This window comes from Pongo pygmaeus, chromosome X (assembly GCF_028885625.2).
Source record: "Pongo pygmaeus isolate AG05252 chromosome X, NHGRI_mPonPyg2-v2.0_pri, whole genome shotgun sequence".
Taxonomy (NCBI): Eukaryota; Metazoa; Chordata; class Mammalia; order Primates; family Hominidae; genus Pongo; species Pongo pygmaeus.
Window position 1 is genome coordinate 138,867,554 of NC_072396.2, and position 20,997 is coordinate 138,888,550.

Here is a 20,997-nt window from a genome sequence, read left to right on the forward strand (position 1 = left end):
AAAGTTTAGATTTTGTTAAATTATAGCCTTTATGTTTTAGTAGGATTTGAAGTAATTCTAATTATAGTTACTGTAGTTAGGATAATCTGTAATTAATTATTTCATAACTATAAAAATTTTGTCTTTATAAGCATGTCATGAAATATATTTTAGACTTTCACTATAACCTAATAATTATCTCTGTTGTACTTAACACACTATATTACAATTATTCATTTATGAACTTATCTTCCCTAACAGACTCTTAAATTCCTTGAAGATAATAAGTTTTTATCTTGACATCCTTAGATCCATGCCTGACTTACAGTACACATAAATATCTTTGACTTAGATTGTATTGAATGACTCGTCCCATTGATAAGGTTTTTAAAATTACATTATTTATGTCAGAGGTTCTTAACCAGAGTGCATGTCAGATTTACCTGGTGAGCTTTTTCCAAAATATGTGCATCTAGGAACCCTGTGGAATAGATCTCATATATGTCTAGTTGGAAAAAAAAATTCCGCGAGTGATTCTAATCTGCATCTATGGTTGAAATTTGCCAATTTAAACTATTTTTTAAAACTTTATGGAAATGTAAAATAGTTGAGAATAGAGTGATATTGTTGAAATTTTCATTGCTTAAAGCAGGCTATTTAATCTTGGCTCCACACTGGCAGTCCTCATTTTATTTCAATGTCCATAATTTTGGTTATATTTTAATCAGACATGTAACTATATTAAAAAATATTTGAGCAGATACTTGATTATTAAGGAAAGATTATCTTTCTTCGGAAATTAAATATAACACACTTGTTATCACATTTAATGTTTCTCTCATAAGGATTCTGAATGTTAATGTTCCTGCATTTTTCTTCTCTAGTTGTTTTCTTCTGGCACAGTCCAGCTCACAACAACATCAAGAGCAGAATTTGGAGACTTTGATATTAAAACTGTACTTCAGGAGATTAAACGAGGAAAAAGAATGGTCTGTAGTTTTTATATTTGTTATGCAACATTACACTTGACTTGCTGCTTTAAATTTAGAGTACATCCCAAATTTATCCAGTCATCAGAAAATTTAAAGTAGTTCATATGTTAAAGCAAAGTATATATTTGACTTATTTGTAATATAATAAAGGATGCTGATGTTACTGAAACTTATTCCTCTTTCTATGTAACTTAATTACTTAAGAGAATTATACTGAGAAGATTTATATACATTTCAAGGCATTTGCAAGCCGTTTAATAAAATAAATGATATGAATGTGACAAACTTTATTAAGTTTAAAATGTTACATTGTGTAAGCTTGCCTAAAGGAAATTTTTTTCAGGGCTTTCTGTTTAAAGTACGTATACACAGGGCTGCCTCTTAAAATGTTTGTCATAGCTTTAAGTTTTTTTTAATAAAATAATATAAAATACGCCTTAGTCTCATGTTGTTAAACATACTGAATTACCAACAAGTAGCTCTAAGAAATGTTGGCATCTTTATTGATCGCTTACTCCTTTAACACTTATGAATGCTATGTCGGTTATCTCTAGAAATTAATTTTTAAAATTTTTTTGTTGGGAAAATTTTCAAACATACCGCAATTGGAAAGCCTAGTAACACGTATCTGTCCATCATCTTGCTTCATCAGTTACCTAAATTTGTGGCACTTGTTTCATATAGGCCTTTTATTCTTGTTGCTTGAAATATTTTAAAGCAGACCTCAGACTTCGTATCACTATACCTCCACGTAGTTGAGTATGTATCTCTTAATAATTGGACATTTTCTTACCTAACCACAATGTCATTATACCTTACAATTTTTTTGTTTGTTTTTTATTTTTTTATTTTTTTGAGACAGAGTCTCACTCTGTCGCCCAGGCTGGGGTGCAGTGGCGCGATCTCGGCTCACTGTAACCTCTGCCTCCCGGGTTCAAGTGATTCTGTGCCTCAGTTTCCAAAGTAGCTGGGATTACAGACATGCACCAACACGCCTGGATAATTTTTGTATTTTTATTAGAGACAGGGTTTCATTATGTTGTCCAGGCTTGTCATGAACTCCTGACTTCATGTGATCCACCCACCTCGGCTTCCCAAAGTGCTGAGATTACAGGCGTGAGCACCCGGCTAAAAATGAAACTTTCGTAACAGAGTCTGTAGTACTGAAAAAAGGAAAAACCACTTTATCATATTATTCAGAGCAGTGTTGTATAATACAGCTAAAGTCCAAACAGGTGACTAAGATAACAATTCAATTATCTTGCCAACTTATTGTTTACCTCTGTACCATTGAGGATTGGGGTAAACACTAACCTAGCATTTCCCCCAAGTGTGCTCCAAAGGAAGTTAGTCCATCAAGATGTTCCCCCACCCCTCCAGAGATAAAAGGGCATCTAGATTTCAATAAACTTGAAAACTGTTTACTCTGTGCCCCCTCCCTTGGAGAAAAGGCTGTGAGACGTCCTGCAATAAAGTGATCTGCTTAACCTATCCTTTCTCAAACTTATTTGACTTGAAACACCTTTTTCAACAGGTACCTTTTAATCTCCAAACATTCTTCAGGCAAGCTTTATCTAGGCCAAACTGAGAAGTCTTGAAAAGATTTCAGCCCCTTTAGTCTCCCTCTGTACTTTTGTCTACTGGTAGCGATTCCTCTGTGGGGGGATTGCTTTTCTGGTTTCTTATTCTTTCCCCTAATCATAATAGGAAAGGATCTGATCTTAGGGAGGAAAAGAAGCCAACCACTAAGATATACAACATCATTCTTTTTGTGTATTTGGCAGCATTGAGGAGAATCTTATCTACATTTAGATGTCAGACCTGGGATGGTCAGTAGTTTTTCTAATAAGCCGGCAGTTTATAAATGTTAAATAAGGAAAACATCAGGGGATGACAATATTAGAGGGCTTATCAAAGTATGGTTTAAGTTGCAGCATTATTTCAGTTATATGCTATGTGATCATTTCAGTGTACTCTTTTTCAATAGAAAATAGCTGCTGTTTTCTTGAAATACTGCTTACGATTATTTCTCTTTCCTTATACAGAAATGTACACTTTGCAGTCAGCCTGGTGCTACTATTGGATGTGAAATAAAAGCCTGTGTTAAGACTTACCATTACCACTGTGGAGTACAAGACAAAGCTAAATACATTGAAAATATGTCACGAGGAATTTACAAGTAAGAAAACAACAGTTGTCTATTTCCCTAAACATGTTAGTAACCATCCTTAAATAGATGACATTAGTTTACTCAATCTCTATTCTTAAGTGGTGTTTAGTTAAGTATAGAATACTGAGCACATTATGTAAGGAATGAGTACTACAATTGGCATTTTCCTCTGACTACATATCCCTGGATTAGCATTCATCCATCAAATATTAGTTAGGCTTCCTATGTGCCAGCCATTGTGCTTGAAGCTGGGCATATGCTAGTGATCAAAACTACATACACTGGGCCAGGTGCAGTGGCTCACATCTGTAATCCCAGCACTTTGGAAGGCCGAGGCGGGTGAATCACCTGAGGTCAGAAGTTCAAGACCAGCCTGACCAACATGGTGAAACCCCGTCTCTACTAAAATACAAAAATTACCCAGGCGTGGTGGCAGGCACCTGTAATCCCAGCTACTCGGGAGGCTGAGGCAGGAGAATCACTTGAACCCAGGATGCAGAGGTTGCAGTGAGCCAAGATTGCGCCATTGCACTCCAGCCTGAGCAACAAGAGTGAAATTCCGTCTCAAAAAAAAAGAAAACACTACATATACTCTCCTCATGAAGCTTACAGTCTATTGGGAGAGACCTATTATTTAAGTGGCCAAATATGCAATTACAACACAGCAGCGTAAGTGTTCTAAAGAAGCTACAAAGTGTTATGAGAGCATATAAGAAGGAGGAGCTAACCTAGTCTGTAGTGGGGAGTATTTAAGAATGTTCTGAAGGAAATAGTGCTCAGCTTTAAGCTGAGATATTAAGGACAAAGGTGAGCCTTGGTCGGGGGAGGTATTCTGGGCAGAGAGAACAGCATATGCAAGAGCCCCGGGTGAGACAGAAGCAGAGGTGGAAATGGGGAGATGTGTTAGGAGGCTAGTGCTGGTGGTCCAGGTGAGAATTATTGGTAGCTTAGAATAGCATATGGTAGACAGAAGGCAAAAGATTCTCTTGAGAAGATGGTGAAAAAGTAAAGTTTGAAGATTTGGGATTGGGGGTCACCCTCTTTTTTATGGGTCTTCCACTTACCTGTGCTGCCTTGGGCTAGGTGGTGTTAATGTATATCTGTAATGGTTCCATTTGTTTAATCGACTGGAGTATAAGTTGGTAGGGACTCTTAAAGTTTTGATTTGCTGTCCAGAGTTGTAAAGCACTTCCTTACTCTCACATGCCTAGAATGCAATAAACCAATGACTTCAGGGTCTAGTATTCTGTGTAAAAGACAATGTACACAAGCAGTCACCAAGTCATTTGGGTGCCTACATAAGGCGCTATGCTGTGTAATAAAATTTGCCAAATTCTGTTTAATAATAAAGGCACAAATGTTTTCAAGTGAGTTCCACAAAGCCTTTAAGGAACAAATAATCCCAATGTTATTTAAGAGGTCCAGCACATAGCAAGAGATGGAAAACTTATTGATTCATTCTGTAAAGCTTACATAACTGTGGTACCAAACCTAACAAAGATACGTTAAAAGAAAAACAAACAAACTGTAGACCAATCTCCCTTTTTTTTTTTTTTTGCTTTGAGACAGGATCTGACTCTGTTGTCCAGGCTGGAGTGCAGTAGTGTGATCATGACTCACTGCAGCCTTGACCTTCTACCCTCACGTGATCCTCCCAACTCAGCCTCCCGAGTAGCTGGGACTATAGGTGCATGCCATCATGCCCAGCTAATTTTTTTTGTTTTGTTGTTTGAGGAGGAGGGGTTTTGTTATGTTGCCCAGACTGGTCTCAAACTCCTGGGCTCAAGCGATCTCCCTGCCTCAGTCTCCCAAAGTGCTAGGATTACAGGCATGAGCCATGCCCAGCCACAATCTCACTTTTATAAATATACAAAAATTCTAAATAAAATATTAGTAAATCAAATCCAGCTCTGTATTCTAAGAATTGAAAGACTGTTCAGGCTGGGCACAGTGGCTCACACTTATAATCTCAACACTCTGGGAGGCTTAGGTGGGAGGATTGCTTGAGGCCAGGAGTTCCAGATCAGTGCGGGCAACAAAGCGAGACTGTCATCTCTATATAATTTTAAAAATAGAAAAAACACTGTTCAAAATTAGGAAATATATTAATATAATTTATTATAATTAGTAGAGTAAATAATCTTATCACCTTCCTTATAGATGGTGAAAAGACATTTGATAACATTCAACATCAATTTCTGAATTTTAAAGTAACGAGTGCTCTTCGTAAGCTAGGACTCTTAATAGGTGTTTATGAGAAAAACAACAGCAAATAACTTATTTATTGTTAAAGTAAAGGAGCAATGGTTCTTAACCAGGAGTGAGCCTCAGAATCACTGTGGGGTGGATAAGGCCCTCTTTTAAAATGTTCGTGTCTGAGCCCTACCTGTAGAGATTTAAATTTAGTAGGTCTGGGTTGGGGCCTAAACCATGCACTTTTCTGACTCCCCAGGTGATTCTTATGTTCCCCTCTAATTGAGAACCATTAGACTATACTTTAATTCAGATCAGGAAGAAGACAAGGATGCCAACTACTAGCATGACTTTTAACATTCTTCTAGAGGGTTAAGCTGATGCAAGACAAAAAGAAAGAGGCCCAGTGCAGTGGCTCACGTCTATAATCCCACACTTTGGGAGGCCAAAGCAAGAGGATTGCTTGAGGCCAGGAATTCGAGACCAACCTGGGCAACATAGTGAGACCCCATCTCTACATAACATTTAAAAATTAGCCAGGCAAAGTGGCACACGCCTGTAGCCCCAGCTATACAGGAGGCCCAGACTGGAGGATTGCCTGAGCCCTGGAGGTAGAGACCAGCCTGGGCAACATAGTGAGACCCTGTCTCAATTTAAAAAATAAAAGAAGGCCAGGCGCAGTGGCTCACGCCTGTAATCCCAACACTTTGGGAGGCCGAGGCTGGCAGATCACGAGGTCAGGAGTTTAAGACCAGCTTCGAGATCGCCCCACTGCACTCCAGCCTGGGCGACAGAGCGAAACTCCGTCTCAAAGAAAAAAAAAGAAAAGTGTATAATAAAATAATCAATATTTGTTATTTATATCATTGTCTACCAAGAAAATTCAAAGGAATCAACTTTGAATTTATTAAAATTAGTAAGAGCTCAGTAAGATTGCTGAATATAAGATAACTTTTAAAAAACAATTCCAGTAATAACTAGTTAGAAAATGTAAAGGAAAACCGCCTGCCATACCCTGCCAAACACACATACACTAAAGATGAACGTTTTCCATTTTAAAAAAAAAACACACAAAGCTTTGTTTTGGGGTGTGGGTGGGGAGACAGGGTCTCACTCTGTCACCCAGGCTGGAGTGCAGTGGCATGATCACAGCTCACTGCAGCCTCGACCTCCTGGGCTCAGGTGATCTTCCCACTTCAGCCTCCCAAGTAGCTGGGACTACAGGCACACGTGACCATGCCTGGCTAATTTTTGCTATTTTTTGTAGAGACAAGATTTCGCCATGTTGTCCAGGCTGGTCTCAAACTCCTGGACACAAGTGATCCACCCACCTGAGCCTCCCAAAGTGTTGGGATTACAGCTATGAGCCACCATGCCTGGCCAAAAATTACATTTTACAAAGGACTGAAATGAGTGGTGAAATATATTATGTTCCTTGATAGAAAACTCAGCATCAAAAGACACCTATTCTCACCAAATGTATAAATTTAGTATAATTTTGATCAAATCCAAATTTTTTGGCAGTTTTATTTAGAAGGCTAAATGTGATATAATTTTCACTTTTAATGGTTGCGTTTACCTTATATAACAGAAAAAAAAAATAGCAGCTTAACAGGATAGAGGGTTGCTTTCTCACCTAAAAGACATGCAGAGGAAAGCAATACAGATGTGGTAGGCAATTTTTCAGTGTCATCAAAGACCCACATCACCATCCTTCTGCTCACCCCTCCTTAAGGTCTCCTTCCACATATGTGTGTGTAGGTCTCCTTCCACATATGTGTGTGTATGTTTTTGTATATGTAGAAAAATCTCTAGAAACATATTCAATAAGCTTAATGGTTATATTACTTCTCATTAGTTGCATAAGGATGGAGGAGAAGAGGCAAGTTTATATTCTCCATGATAGGATTCTGTGGTGTTTGAATATCTTCATGAGAAGTATATTATTATTAAAGTAGCCATTAACATTTTAAAATAACAGGCTGATTTTAAATATCCAAAATCAGATTGTATGGAGAATTATTGTATTTAAAAATATAACTTTTAGATGATTTTATTATAATAGTTTTAAATGAAAAATATTTCCATTTTCATTTTGGAAGAAAAATGGAAATATAGATGAGAAAAAATACTTAATGTCAACTTTAATTCTACCACGCAGAGGTAATAATTTTAAATCTTTTGGAATGTTTTCTCTTAGATGTTTATGTGATTATGTGTGTGTATTTATAAAAACAAGATTTTCTGCTGCTCTGCCTATGGGGTAGCCATTCTTCGTTTGCTTTCTTTAAAAAAAAAAAAAAGATTTTCTTATCTATGCTGTTTTATAATCTCTTTTCTACTTACTAGATCTGAGACATTTTTGTGTGACATTAAACAATTATACATCTTGTTTTTTGTTTGTTTGTTTGTTTGTTTATTTTGAGACAGTCTCACTCTGTTGCCTAGGCTGGAGTGCAATGGTGCAATCACAACCCATTGCAGCCTCAACCTCCCAGGCTCATGTGATCCTCTCACCTCAGCCTCCCAAGTAGCTGGGACCTCAGGGGCACCCCATTATACCCGGCTAATTTTTTTTGTACAGACGAGATTTCACCATGTTGCCCAGTCTGGTCTCAAACTCCTGGGCTCAAGTGATCTACCCGTCCCAGCCTCCCAAAATGCTGGGATTACAGCATGAGCCATTGTGCCCGGCCTACGTCTGTTTTAATGATTGCATAATATTCCATCATATAGGTATATCAGTTTATTCTGTTGGTTCCTTTTTCAGGCATCTAGGTTGTTTTTGCTTTTTAGCTGTTAGACAACCATATTTCAGTGACCATCTCAAAACAAAAATATTTGTACTTGGATCCATAATGATTTGAATTGCTCTTTTTCTTTTCTCCCATTGAGATGTGTTTCTGCAATCCATTTGTAATGTGGATTCCAGATAGAGACCACTGAGTTCAAATGAGAGCCCATAGGTGGGTAGTTTGGGGAGAGAAGAAGGGACAAATAAGAGGAAATGCAGGGAGGAATATTTCTGAATGAAGTGGCTTCCCTGTCTCCTAACTATGGCTTCTCTTCCTTACCAGCCCTTTCTGGGTCCTGACTGTATTCCTATTCGAAAGACTAGGGAGGGATAGATAATAATTTTTATTTATATTTATCCTGTTTTATTGTCTTTATTGTATTTTTAACTATTTCAATATGGATTTTTTTAAAATGTCAGCCTACCACCATAAAAAATGAAGTTCTGTGACAGCAGGGACCTTGTTTGACCAGTTGACACCTGTGACCTTAGCACCTAGACTAGTGAAGGCCATATAAGGGCCTATGGGAAATATTCTGCAAGTAAAAAATAATCCCATAAAATGATTAAAAGTTGCTCCAACAACAAAGCACTTGTCCTGTTAGAGGAAACTTTCTATTAAAAAGACGATTTTCAAATGTAAACAAAAACAGAATAGTATAACAAGTCCTCATATCAGCAGTTAGCAAGTTATTGCCACAGTTGCTTTATCTATTGTTTATTATCCTGAAGTATATTGTTTATTTTCCTGAAGTATGTATATTAAAGAAAAATCCCAGATCTCTTGTCATTATATAATTATTATTCCATTATCACACTTTGTAAAATTAACAATTATTTCTTAGCATCATCTTATACCCAATCCATTTTCACATTTGCCCAGTTGTATAAAAAAAATCTCATTTTAGACTTAATTTGTTCAAATCTGGATACATGCAAGGTCCATCCATTGCATTTGATATGTCTCTTAAGTCTAAATACAGACATACTTGTCCCCTTACTTATTGAAGAGCCTCGATAAATTGTCCTGAGTCCCACATTCTAGATTTGTCTCTTTGCCATTTCATGATGCCATTTAACTTGTGTCTCTATCCCTCTCTCCTATTTCTTGTAAACTAGAAGTTGGTTCAGAAGTTTAATTAGATTCAGGTTATATTTTATGGGAAGATTCTTCAGAGGTGCCATTGTGTAGGAATCTCACTCTTGATATTTAAACTCATGATTTAAAAATTTAAAAAGAGGTAGTTCCCAATGTGTAGTATTTGAAGTGTACAAATTCTCCCTAGCTTTTTGAAAGTTATTGAAAATGTTTTAAGACTAAAAAGAGAAATAATGAACAAAACTAGATTAAAGTCAGTTGTTATTGTTGTCCACTGTGTCCTGAACCCCACCCCTGCCTTTTATTCTACTCAAATATTAGACCTAGTTTAGATAATCTGTTTGTAACATGTGAATTCCTAGATGATTTCTTTTATCTATTGCTGACCACAAGAGGGCATCCAGTGAACAGGTTCTAAGCATTCTTCCATTGTCGTCTTATATATAATAGACATAAAACTGAGGAATCGCCTTACACTCATAGGTGGGGATTGAACAATGAGAACACTTGGACACAGGGTGGGGAACATCACATACCGGGACCTGTCGTGGGATCGGGGGAGGTGGGAGGGATAGCATTAGGAGATATACCTAATGTAAGTGATGAGTTAATGGGTGCAGCACACCAACATGGCACATGTATACATATGTAACAAACCTGCATGTTGTGCACATGTACCCTAGAACTTAAAGTATAATAAAAAAAAAAGAAAAAAAAACTGAGCTCAAATCAGCCTGCCCTTGTTTGATTGTCCAAATCACCTATATTACGATTTTTATTTCAAACCTAATGAATTTTAAATATAGTCTGTATACCCAAATAAAAGGTTAGAACCAAGCATGATATCAAATTAGCACTCCAGAGATAACTTTCCAGATTTAAAGGGGAAAACCTACCTTTACAATGGAGATAGCTGGTCATCACCACTACTTTAACCAAATGATCAAATATAGTGTCACCCAGTAGCAGGACATTTTGAAATTAGATGCCTCCTGAAATATGCAGGATTACCTACAGAGTGTCTTGACTGAAAAAGAAAAGCTGAACCTGAAGCTAACCAAGCCCTTAGACCTTATTCCCAGTGTATAGGAAATACAGGGTGAGAGAGAACCAAATAAAACAGTACCACAATTAGACAAGTCCAGAATTTGCCACAGTTGACAGACTGTCTGGTCTAATCTCATCCTAAAAAGTCAGTGTCGTGTAAAAACAAGAAGTTGGAGGGACCAGTCTAGATTAAAAGAGACATAGCCAAATACAGTGCCGGAAAACTGTTGGATGGCTCATGTAGGTATTCCAGTGAAGGCTAGGATGCTAATAATGAAAAACCATTTGAAGAGTTTGAGTAAAATTGTTTCATCAAATGTGAGCAGAAGGCAGCAGTATAGATAGAATATATATTTCCTGAAATGTGATTTTAAATTAAATATATGAAACAAATTTATAGAATTTGATTATTTCATCAATATACTTGAAGGTTGGTATTTTTAAGTTGGCCAAAACTTTGCTTTTAATCTCATTGGGCAAAATGAGGAATTGCTTTATGATAACTGTCATCCTAAACCAGAGATTTTGTTTTAGATGAACTTCTATTATCTCAAATAGTGTGTTTTCCTAGCTGTTAGATAAAAATAGGTCTGTAACTAATTGGGGAGTATTTTTTAAAGTGTGGATGAGGAAACCCATGTTTTAAATGGGCACTAGCCTCATCCACTAATGTTGGCAGAAATGTTCATCAACAGTGACAAAGCATTTTGAGATTTTTGTCTTTCATCATTGTAGACTATACTGTAAAAATCATAGTGGAAATGATGAGAGAGATGAAGAAGATGAGGAACGAGAGAGTAAAAGCCGAGGAAAAGTAGAAATTGATCAGCAACAACTAACTCAGCAGCAACTTAATGGAAACTAGGTATGAAAGTTAATTATATGGGATCTGTTGTCAGGATACAATACACACTGATATATACATGTTGAAGTAATGGTATGCAGTAAGATTTTTTTTAATCCTATTATGTTAGTTAAGAGCATGTTACTAAAATGCTGAGGATTTTGTAGGCTTGCATAGTAGTTGTTTTTTTTTTAACTAGCTGATTTTGTAACCATAAAAACAAGCTATCTGCTTTATCAATAAGTGTAGTTGTAATGTCAAATCAGTAAGATATTCACACTCCTCAATAACATTATATTGATTGTGTTCCCCTCAAGCATCATATTTTACATTTTTTTATCATCTTTTAAACAGGTTCATGGGACAGAGTTAGAAAACTGGGAATGAATAAGACATCCATAACTACTATTCTTTTTTCACTGTTTTCTAAAATCAAAAAGGGTTTGTAACTTTTTACTGCCCAACTCTTAGATCCTTCATTGAACTGCCTAAAAATGTCTTGTTTGTTTTATGAGCCTTCACTAGAAGGCTGAGTTTGACATGTTGATATTACGTAGCTATAGTTTGCAGTTTCTGGGAAGCAATTGAAACACTATTAACCCTGTGTATAGTGTCAACAGTTAAAGCAGACAAAACGAAGTAAGCTATATTTCTGGACTGAACAAAGTTCTGCTGTTTAGAGCATTTAAGTTTGTTTAGTGGATCCATACTCAAAGGAAAGCATAAGCAAATTTTCCTTTATAATGCAAACATGCCACTGGTGGCAGCACATGGTAATTTGTGGATTTTTTTTTTCATACTCAAGTAATGGAGGCTAGAAATGAAGAGAACCTTCTTTTTCTCTTGACTTTGACAGCACATGCTAAAAATCTCTTCCAAGAAGTACGCTAAAGCTTTTCATTTGGTTCCTGTTAAAGTTGTTCTCACTGACCAGCATGGACTCAGGCAACTGGTAATTATAAGCTATGAGCTCCAGTGCTTTTGCCAAAATTCTCTTGACAGCACACCTCCTCTCTTTCCATGTTATACAAAGGACTTCTGGCAAAATGATTGAGTCCTTCAAGTTTAAACTAACATTTGGCAACAGCAAATTAAACGTTTTTAAGATGTAAAGAAAGGGTTACCGCTTGCTAAGGACTTCATACACCATGTCCGAAACCTGTTCCTCTCAAGTGCCCTGTTGTGTGGAACACTTCACATATTGGCGCAAAGTATGTAAGGAGGTCTCGTGCTGTAGGAGTAAAAAAGTCTTTGCATAAAACAGTATTTATTTTTACTTTTGTGACCACTATTTTAGAAACTTTATTTAATATTTTAATGTTTTCAGTCATTGCTTTGGTTATCTATAAAATAGGCTTTTGTGCCCTACTTTTCTTCTTGTAGGGCTTGGTGGTGTTTTATCAATTGTCAGAATTGCTTTTTGAAAGCCTAAGAACCCAGCTTTTTAGACAGGATTTTCACACTGGCATTTCTAGGTAGTGATATTTTCTTCCACTTACCTGCTGAAGCACATTTATGCATTTCTTTATGGCAAAACCAAATAACTTTAGTTGTGGTCTGCCTGATACTACCATAGCACCTCAGTACCAAGGGGAGGGATTTTGACTAGTTGAATTACTAAGCCACCACAATAAAGCAGATTTTTAAATAAGAAATAATAATGTTAACTTGACTATACTTTGAGATATTCTGCAGCTGATAGAGCAGCATTTTAAAAATGTAACAGGTGGAAAATTACACTGTGCTTAATGACTGATTTTTTTTTTTAAACTGTGAGTCCCTTAAGGTCACGTTTGTCAAGTGTGTATTCACACATTTACTTAAATCAAGGGACTCAATGCTTGCTTTTATTTTAACCATCTTTTACTATTTTTAGAAGGAAACTAGCTTTAGTAGTGGGTTGCCCTATATGTTTTCTCTTTTTGCTCTTAATATGCCATTGGGTTTTTGTGTGTATGTGATTTTCAAAATTCATGACTTGAAGTGCAAGGACAGATCTAGGTGTTTGTTTACCAAGCTATGTGACTTCTCCCAAAGGATCTGTACTTTCTTTCCTTACAACAGCTTGAAAATCATTATTTTAAAATCCTTAAATCACTGTGTCTAGATCATTTTTTACATTGTGTGCCATAGACTTACCCATGGGACAACAGAGCTCCTTCATTTTTGGACAACTACTGTAATCATTTTTTTTTTTTTTTAGGAAAAATGGAAGGTGCCAGGGGTAATCATGGTCAGTCAATAATTATATAAAGGAGTTCAAATACTATAGCTGTCAGTTGATGAATTTGTTATGTAGTAAAATGTATGACTTTGTATGGGTTTCTTCAGCCCTTTTTCTGCCACTAGCAACCAGAATAGCACTTTACCTTTTGGTTGGCTAGATAAGTGGCTGACTACCTGTTTTTCTCACTGTGGTGTGATTGGCTAAACAATCTTGCATTAAAAATTCAAATGTAAATTGAATTCACATGAAAAATCATGTTTGGTTGTAAACCTCCAATGTTTTGATTCTCTAATCATGTTTTCGTCACATGCTGAGTAAAAGTGCCTTACAATGTAAAAATTGTACAGTACTTATGTTCCCAAGTAGCATCATCATCTTCTGGGTAGTAATTACATTGTGGTATTAATATTTAGAAAAATGGACCTCAGCAGTGTATTTACTGTACATCTCTTAAGTCCTTAACTGTAGTTTTAATAAGCATGACATTATTTGATAAGTATATAACATTTACATCATTTCAAAAAATACTGCCGTTACTGTCTTTTATGCATATTTTAGCCTGAAATTTTGAAGCGTCTTTTTCCTTTTTTCTTTTTTTGTTTTGTTTTTTGTTATTGATATTAAACAGTGTAATCTTTGCAAGCGTATATTGAAGATTATTCTGGAGCATTTATTGCCTTACCAGAAATGTTAGTAGGAAATGTTCTTTAGAGTAGAAAGATAGACTTGAGTTTCTATACTTTTAATAAGAGCTCTTTGTTCCTGGGGGAGGGGGGCAGGGGGTGAATTTTACTTTCATCTCAAGTTATTAAAAACCCACAACTGAAGTAAATTTTATTTCAAGGATCAGCAGTTTTAGAATTTCAGATAGTACTTGCTCAGAAGTACATGCTACTCAAGATATTAAGAGATAACAAGATCTGTAGATCTGCTATTGAATCAGAATCTGTGTACTTGAACAAACGTGTGAATCTCAAATATCTCAAAGCAAAAGAAAAAGTGTTCTAGAGTGTTGTTGCTTTTTTAAAAAAGCGCTGAAGTTAGACCAAGGTATACAGTTTTGTTCTAACAGACATTTAGGTTAATTGTAAAGATAAGGAATGCATTATGGGTCAAAAATCAAACATTCCTCTCATGTTATGTATATTTTGTTCCTGTTATATTGGCTTTATTTTCAAAATTGTAGTTTGTAGTATTAGTTTTCTTTTATTGGTATTCTTGCATATACTATTCATTCAATAAATGACTTATGACTTTCATATTTGTTTGTCTTTTTTGTGAAAGTGTATACTGAAGCTTATTTGATAACAGCAATAGTATTGTGTTCCTTTTAGTCTTGCTTTATTTCAGAGTAAAATGCCTTAATAACTTTTCATTAAACAAGTATGGAAGGAAAAAAAGTGTGAATTTGAATTCAGTTCAAAGTTTCACAATATAAAAGTTTTATCATGGAGAGAAACTGCAGTCTTGTAAGTACAATCGAACTGCATTACATCTTGGTTTTTTTATTACATGGTTCAGATACCCATGGTTTAAATCAGATCCTCTGAAACCTAGTTAGAAGGCTATTTTGAAAATAAACCAAAACTCCTAGTACAATTTATCAGATTGGTAATATGGGTGCAGGATTAATATCCTTGTCATAAAGGGATTTTACCTTATATCTTTAAATGTACTCCCATTACCATGGACAGTGTGCTTCTAGTACAGCGCTCATACATTGAGGTTTGTCACATCCAGGGCAGAAATCAAGTTGTAATTAGTAGGATATGATCATTCCATACACACAATTCCTAACCTGCAGAGTGGGGAAAAAATCAAGTGACGTGTTCTAATTAACTCCGGAACATAGGATGGTGTACTTCACTGCAGATGTTACCTAGTAGTGCCTGGCACATATGTGCCTGTGTGTGTTTAAAATCCATTATTAAGTCTCATTTTAATTGCCATAAAAATATGGAGATGGGGAGTTGTGTGCTATTCTTTAGCTAATTGAAACTATTTAAGCTGGTTTTTGTTTTTTTGGGTTTTTTTTCCAGCTGCAGTCACCAGCAATTGCTAAGGTTACTCCAAAGGATGGACCTGGTAGAATTTCTTAGGAAAATTCTATGGCCAGCAGATGGCTAGTTTATCTTTTTAAGAGAAAAACCCAATCCCTTTTATATTTATATATTAGACTAAGTCCTCAGTTGTGTAGGCAAAATGCTGCTTTATACATCAACTGATGTTACATAATACTGCCTGGTTCAGATAATGAGGTAACTGAATATTAATGATGTAAAGCAAAAATGTATTTGTGATTTTTATTCAGAATATGAAAACTATAAAATAACCAATTACTGTACAAGTTAATGGTGGCATTTGGAAAATGTTACACGATAGCAGACATGATCTACATACGGTCAGTGTACTGAAGTCAGTCAACCAGACCTGCATCCTTGTCAAAAGACAGCAGATCCGTAAACATCCAAATTATACCTTTGCCGATACCTCTCAGTGGCTCTAAGTGGGTTTTTATGCTGGTTGTGGGGCAGTGGTGGGGAGATAGGGAAAATAAAATGTAGCTGGGCAAAGAGCTAGCTAGCTCTACTGTGTGAAAGATAATATTCCAATGAAAACAAGAGTACTGTTTGAGGGGGTAACCTTTTAAATGGAACCTGAGAAACTAGATATTGAAGACAGTATTAGGAGTTGGGAGACAGAAACTACGCTGTTATATGGAGACTGGATTTAGAGTTGTTGTTGAGTTTCTATAAAGTAATTGGTACAGAAGGGTAAGTTGTTTCTGAGTATTTTAAAAATCAGACCTGTTTACAGATTTTGTATTAAAGTAATATATGGTCATAAAAAGGAATGAATTACTGATACATATGCCAGTGTGTATGAGCCTTGAAAACATTATGCTAAGAAGCCAGGCACAGAGGTCACATATTGTATGATTCCATTTATACGAATTGTTCAGAGAGGCAAATCCATAGAGATGGAATACAGATGAGTAGTTCCCAGGGACTGCAAACATGGGGGAATGAGAAATGACTTTTATTGGGTATACCATTTCTTTTTGGGGGTGGTGAAATGTCTGGAATTAGGTACTGGTTGATGGTTGCACGACTTTGTGAATATACTAAAAATCATAAATTATAGCCTTTAAAAGAGTGGATTTTTTTTTTAATTTTTTTTTTTTTTGAGATGGAGTTTTGCTCTTGTTGCCCAAGCTGGAGTGCAATGGCCCAATCTCCACTCACCACAACCTCCACCTGCCGGGTTCAAGCGATTCTCCTACCTCAGCCTCCCAGGTAGCTGGGATTACGTGCCCAGTGAATTTTCTATTTTTTTTAGTAGAGACGGGGGTTTCTCCATGTTGGTCAGGCTGGTCTCGAACTCCCGACCTCAGGTGATCCACCTGCCTCGGCCTCCCAAAGTGCTGGGATTACAGTCGTGAGCCACCACATCCGGCAAGAGTGGATTTTATGTGAATTTTATCTCCATTTTTAAAGTGCTATGTAGCCATTTTACAAAATTAAAATACAAAGGTATTTAAAGCAAAATGTGAAAACCCCCCCTTCTGTACAAGTCTATTCCCTAGAAGTATTTGATACATATTCTTCTAAATGCTTCTGTACATATATAACATAAACACTTTTTTACATAAACAGAATCATGTATAACATAAATAGAATCATGCATAAAAAAGAGACTATTTTTACCATAAATAGAATCATACATATAGTTCTGCACCTCGTCTTTTTTACTTGAACAACATTACAAGGTGTCAGTACATCTAGATTTCTCAATTTTTTTTTTTAATAGCTCCATGGTATTTCAGTGTATGGATGAACTGGAATTGTTCTCTCCAGCCTTACATATATCCTTTATGCAAGTAATTTCTTAGGATAAACTTCCAGAAGTAGAACTGCTAAGTCAAGGGTATGTACATTTAAAGTTTTGATAAAAATTGCCAGCCATCCATTTTTGGCTCACATCTGTAATCCCAGCACTTTGGGAGGCTGAGGCAGGAGGATTGCCCAGGAGTTCAAGCCCAGCCTGGGCAACATAGTGAGAACCCCATCTCTACAAAAAAAAAAAAAAAAACACCCAGAAAAAATAGCCATGCGTGGTGACATGCGCCTGTAGTCCCAGCTGTTCAGGAGGCTGAGGTGGGAGGATCGCTTAAGCCTGGGAAGTCAAAGTTGCAGTGAGCCATGTTGGCTCCACAGCATTCCAGCCTGGGCAACAGAGCAAGACTATACCTCAAAAAAAAAAAAAAAAAATTACCCATCCGTTCCAGGGATTAAACTTGCCCGATTCTCCATTCCAGAAGAGTGCTTTTAAGTGTGGTGCCTTTAAGAAAAAACACACACACTCCAGAAAATTCTATGGGGTTTGATTGTATTGTAAAACCCATATAGACTATATCTGAAAGTGACATATGAATCATCATTGGGAAATGGGGCACTACATTTCATTTGTGAAAAGGCTAAATTGAAAGGTTTATTTCGTATGTATTAACAGCAGTAGCTGGTGAATCACTTCCCTTCCTTTTTTCTGAAAAGTAACAGATTGCTCATCACTGTCTATTGTTTCCAGATGGACCTGCCCGGTGTCCAGAGTCATATGTAGCTCAGTTCAGGACACCTGAAGGGGCTGTGTACTGTTTTGTTGAAGAACTCCTATGACCTTTATCTGTCATATGATGGTTCTTATTCCCAAAATTATGACTGTGTGTAACAAATGGTCAGTTACATGAAACAAGATGAAATCATCTGAAGTTTTCACTTCAAGTAGTTGTTTTGTCCTTTTATGAATAAAATCTAAGCCTAATCAGAAAAATTGTCAAGATGCTTTTAGCTCATTTGCCAAAAATGAGCTATTATTTTTGTCATTTAGCAATTTCAAGCAACAGTTACCTGCATGTCTGAAAATAAGTTGGTAAAAATAACATGGGTACTGAATTATGCTAGTCAGTCAGCATGGAAGTTTTAAAATAAAGAATAAATTGAATGTAGTGAAGGATGAATTAATGCTACATGAAAATTAATTTTAAAATTCTCAAAATCACATTTGGCGCTAATTAGTATTTATAACATTAGCCAAACAACAATTTTATTGAAAAAGGTTTGTAACTTAGAACTGTAGCAATCATGGAGACTGCTGTTATTTTTATTTCAGAGGCTAGCCAGACAATTTAACACAAAGGCTTATTTTCAAACGTTCCTGATCCTTAAGCCCAGTAGGCTTATGTTCTATATTTAGTATTGATTTAGTATTACCAGGAAGCAATAATTCTTTGGACCCTGTTCTCATATGTTCCTGGTTAGAGAGCAAGCACAAAAGATAAGCAGTTTTTGAAAGTTCCAGATCAAAGAGCTGGAATTTTGGCATTATCCTTAAATACAACATTCTTTCTGGACGTCCCTTAGAAGAATTGTTATTAAGCGCTTCAACCTATTCCATGTGCCCAAACAGCTTAGGGCAGCTAGCCAGTGTGCTGGGGATGCAGGGGGAAAAACAGCGTTAAAGAAAACATATGTTGCTTAGCAAAGAGGCAGGGTAGGAGAGAAAAACTTTAGGCAGCCTTTACTGTGGTCTTTGGAGCATTTAATAACTGGGGACACACCATTGCATGGAACTTGGAAATGCACCCTACAGTTTATAGGCCACTTCCTAGAAAGATTGATGCAAAACTTCAAACAGTCACAACTTTATTATTTTTTTCCTTTGATGTCTTCCGGGAAACTCTCTTTCCTTAGTTCCCGTATCTGTACCACCCCTTCAAGACCACTCCTTTTCTGACTCTTCTCCCTACCCCTAACATAAGTGTCACCTGGTTCTGGTCTTTGCCATCTTGGATTATTCTTCCCTATCACCACGATCTGCTTACAGGTGCCACCTGTGTGTTGCACATGATTATCCTCCACTCACTGCAGCTTCATGCTAAGTCTCAACACTTCTTCTGGACATGTCTGCCCAATCTGGTGGCTACCCAAATGTGAGTCCCAAACTAAGTTGTCCTGACCTGAATTTTATCTATTTGTTAATGACACCATCAGTCAGTAGGGTTACAATTGGTCTACTTGGATTTCCACATCCACTTGCTAAGTTCCACAAAATCTACCACTCTGCCTTTTGGATCCATCCTCTCCATTCTTATTGCTGATAAGCTAGTGCGGTTTCTACCTTTTTTTTTTTTTTTTTTAATTGAGACGGCGTCTCACTCTTGTTGCCGAGGCTGCGGTGCAATGGTGCCATCTCAGCTCACTGCAACCTCCACCTCCCAGGTTCAAACCATTCTCCTCCCTCAGCCTCCCGAGTAGCTGAGATTACAGGCGTGCACCACCACGCCCAGCTGATTTTGTATTTTTAGTCAAGGCAGGGTTTCACCATGTTAGCCAGGCTGGTCTCAAACTCCTGACCTCAGGTGATCCACCTGCCTCGGCCTCCCAAAGTGCTGGGATTACAGACGTGAGCCACCGCACCCGGCCGTCCATTAATTACCTCTTGATACCACTGACCTCAGCTTCCCCATTTATCTCATTTTACCTCCCCATGCCTAGAATTCACCCCACTCTTATATCTGGGGAAGATGACGTGCCAAAGAAAACCACAACAATGCAGACTGATGCCGCCGTAGACATTTGGCATTTGGTCTCAGGTTCTCCACATCAGTATTCTGTCCTTTTTACCTACTTGTCTTTCCCATTATAGTACCTAGAAACTATTACAAACATAAGCGTGCAGACTCTAGATTTTGGTGGCCCGGGTTCAAATTCCATGTAAGCTTGCTTAATGTATTAAGCCTCTCTCCACTTCCATGATCTCATCTTTAAAATGCAGATAGAGGCAAGGCACGGTGGCTCACACAGGTAATCGTAGTAATAACCGATTTGGGCAAGAGTCATCAATGGGTGCTAAAAGTAGTGGGTGAAGGCTCGGTGAGGAATAGGATACTTACATACCCCCAAACTAAGCCACAAATTGTTAATTACAAAATGGAAAGTAGTAATTTTACAATGGCAAGACACCGCTGTAAATGGATAATGAAAGAACATCAACAATAATGGGAAAAAAATGATGCTGCTTACCTCCTGCTATGCTGCTCTGAGAACAAATATAATTTCTGTGGTAGTCCTCCAAAAATGCATAACCTGAGTCTGTTCGTGGGGAAGCATCAGACAAACCCAAATTGAGGGACATTCTACAAAACAACTGGCCTATATGCGTCAAAAATGCCAATGTCATGAAAGGCAAAGTCTGGGGAACTCTTCCTGATTCAGGAGACAATTTAATGTGTGATCCTGGACTGTGAAAAAAGTAACTATAAAGGATGGTATTGAAACAGTTGTCAAGATTGGAGTACAATAGTAACATCAAGGCTAAATTTTCTGATTGTACTGTGGTGTGTAAAAGAATGTCTTTGTTAGAAAATACACACTGAAATACTCACAGGTCAAGGAGAACAATAGCTCCAATTTGCAAATGGTTCTGAAAAAATATATATACAGACACATACAGGTAGAGAGACAGAGCGAGAAGGCAAATGATAATGCAAGTGTGACAAGATTTTTTAAAACTGGTGAATCTGAGCAAAGGGTATTCAGGAATTCTTTGTACTATTGTTGCAACATTTCTGTAAGTTTGACCTTACATCAAAA

General features: G+C 36.9%; 1 protein-coding gene across 4 annotated transcripts in view; it reads left to right on the forward strand.

Annotated features, from left to right (window-relative positions):
• PHF6 (PHD finger protein 6) overlaps window positions 1-14,604 on the forward strand; it is a 55,483-nt gene extending 40,879 nt beyond the window's left edge. For 2 of the 4 annotated variants that reach the window (XM_054471395.2, XM_054471398.2), the window contains exons 8-11: window positions 864-968; window positions 3,017-3,150; window positions 11,010-11,139; window positions 13,322-14,604. In XM_054471395.2, the coding sequence (XP_054327370.1) occupies window positions 864-968; window positions 3,017-3,150; window positions 11,010-11,139 (369 nt within the window). In that variant the 3' untranslated portion in view covers window positions 13,322-14,604. Of the gene's footprint in view, window positions 1-863; window positions 969-3,016; window positions 3,151-11,009; window positions 11,140-11,472 lie in introns of all 4 variants that reach the window. The other 2 variants (XM_054471399.2, XM_054471396.2) reach the window with 1 other exon arrangement.
• Window positions 14,605-20,997: the final 6,393 nt, after the last annotated feature.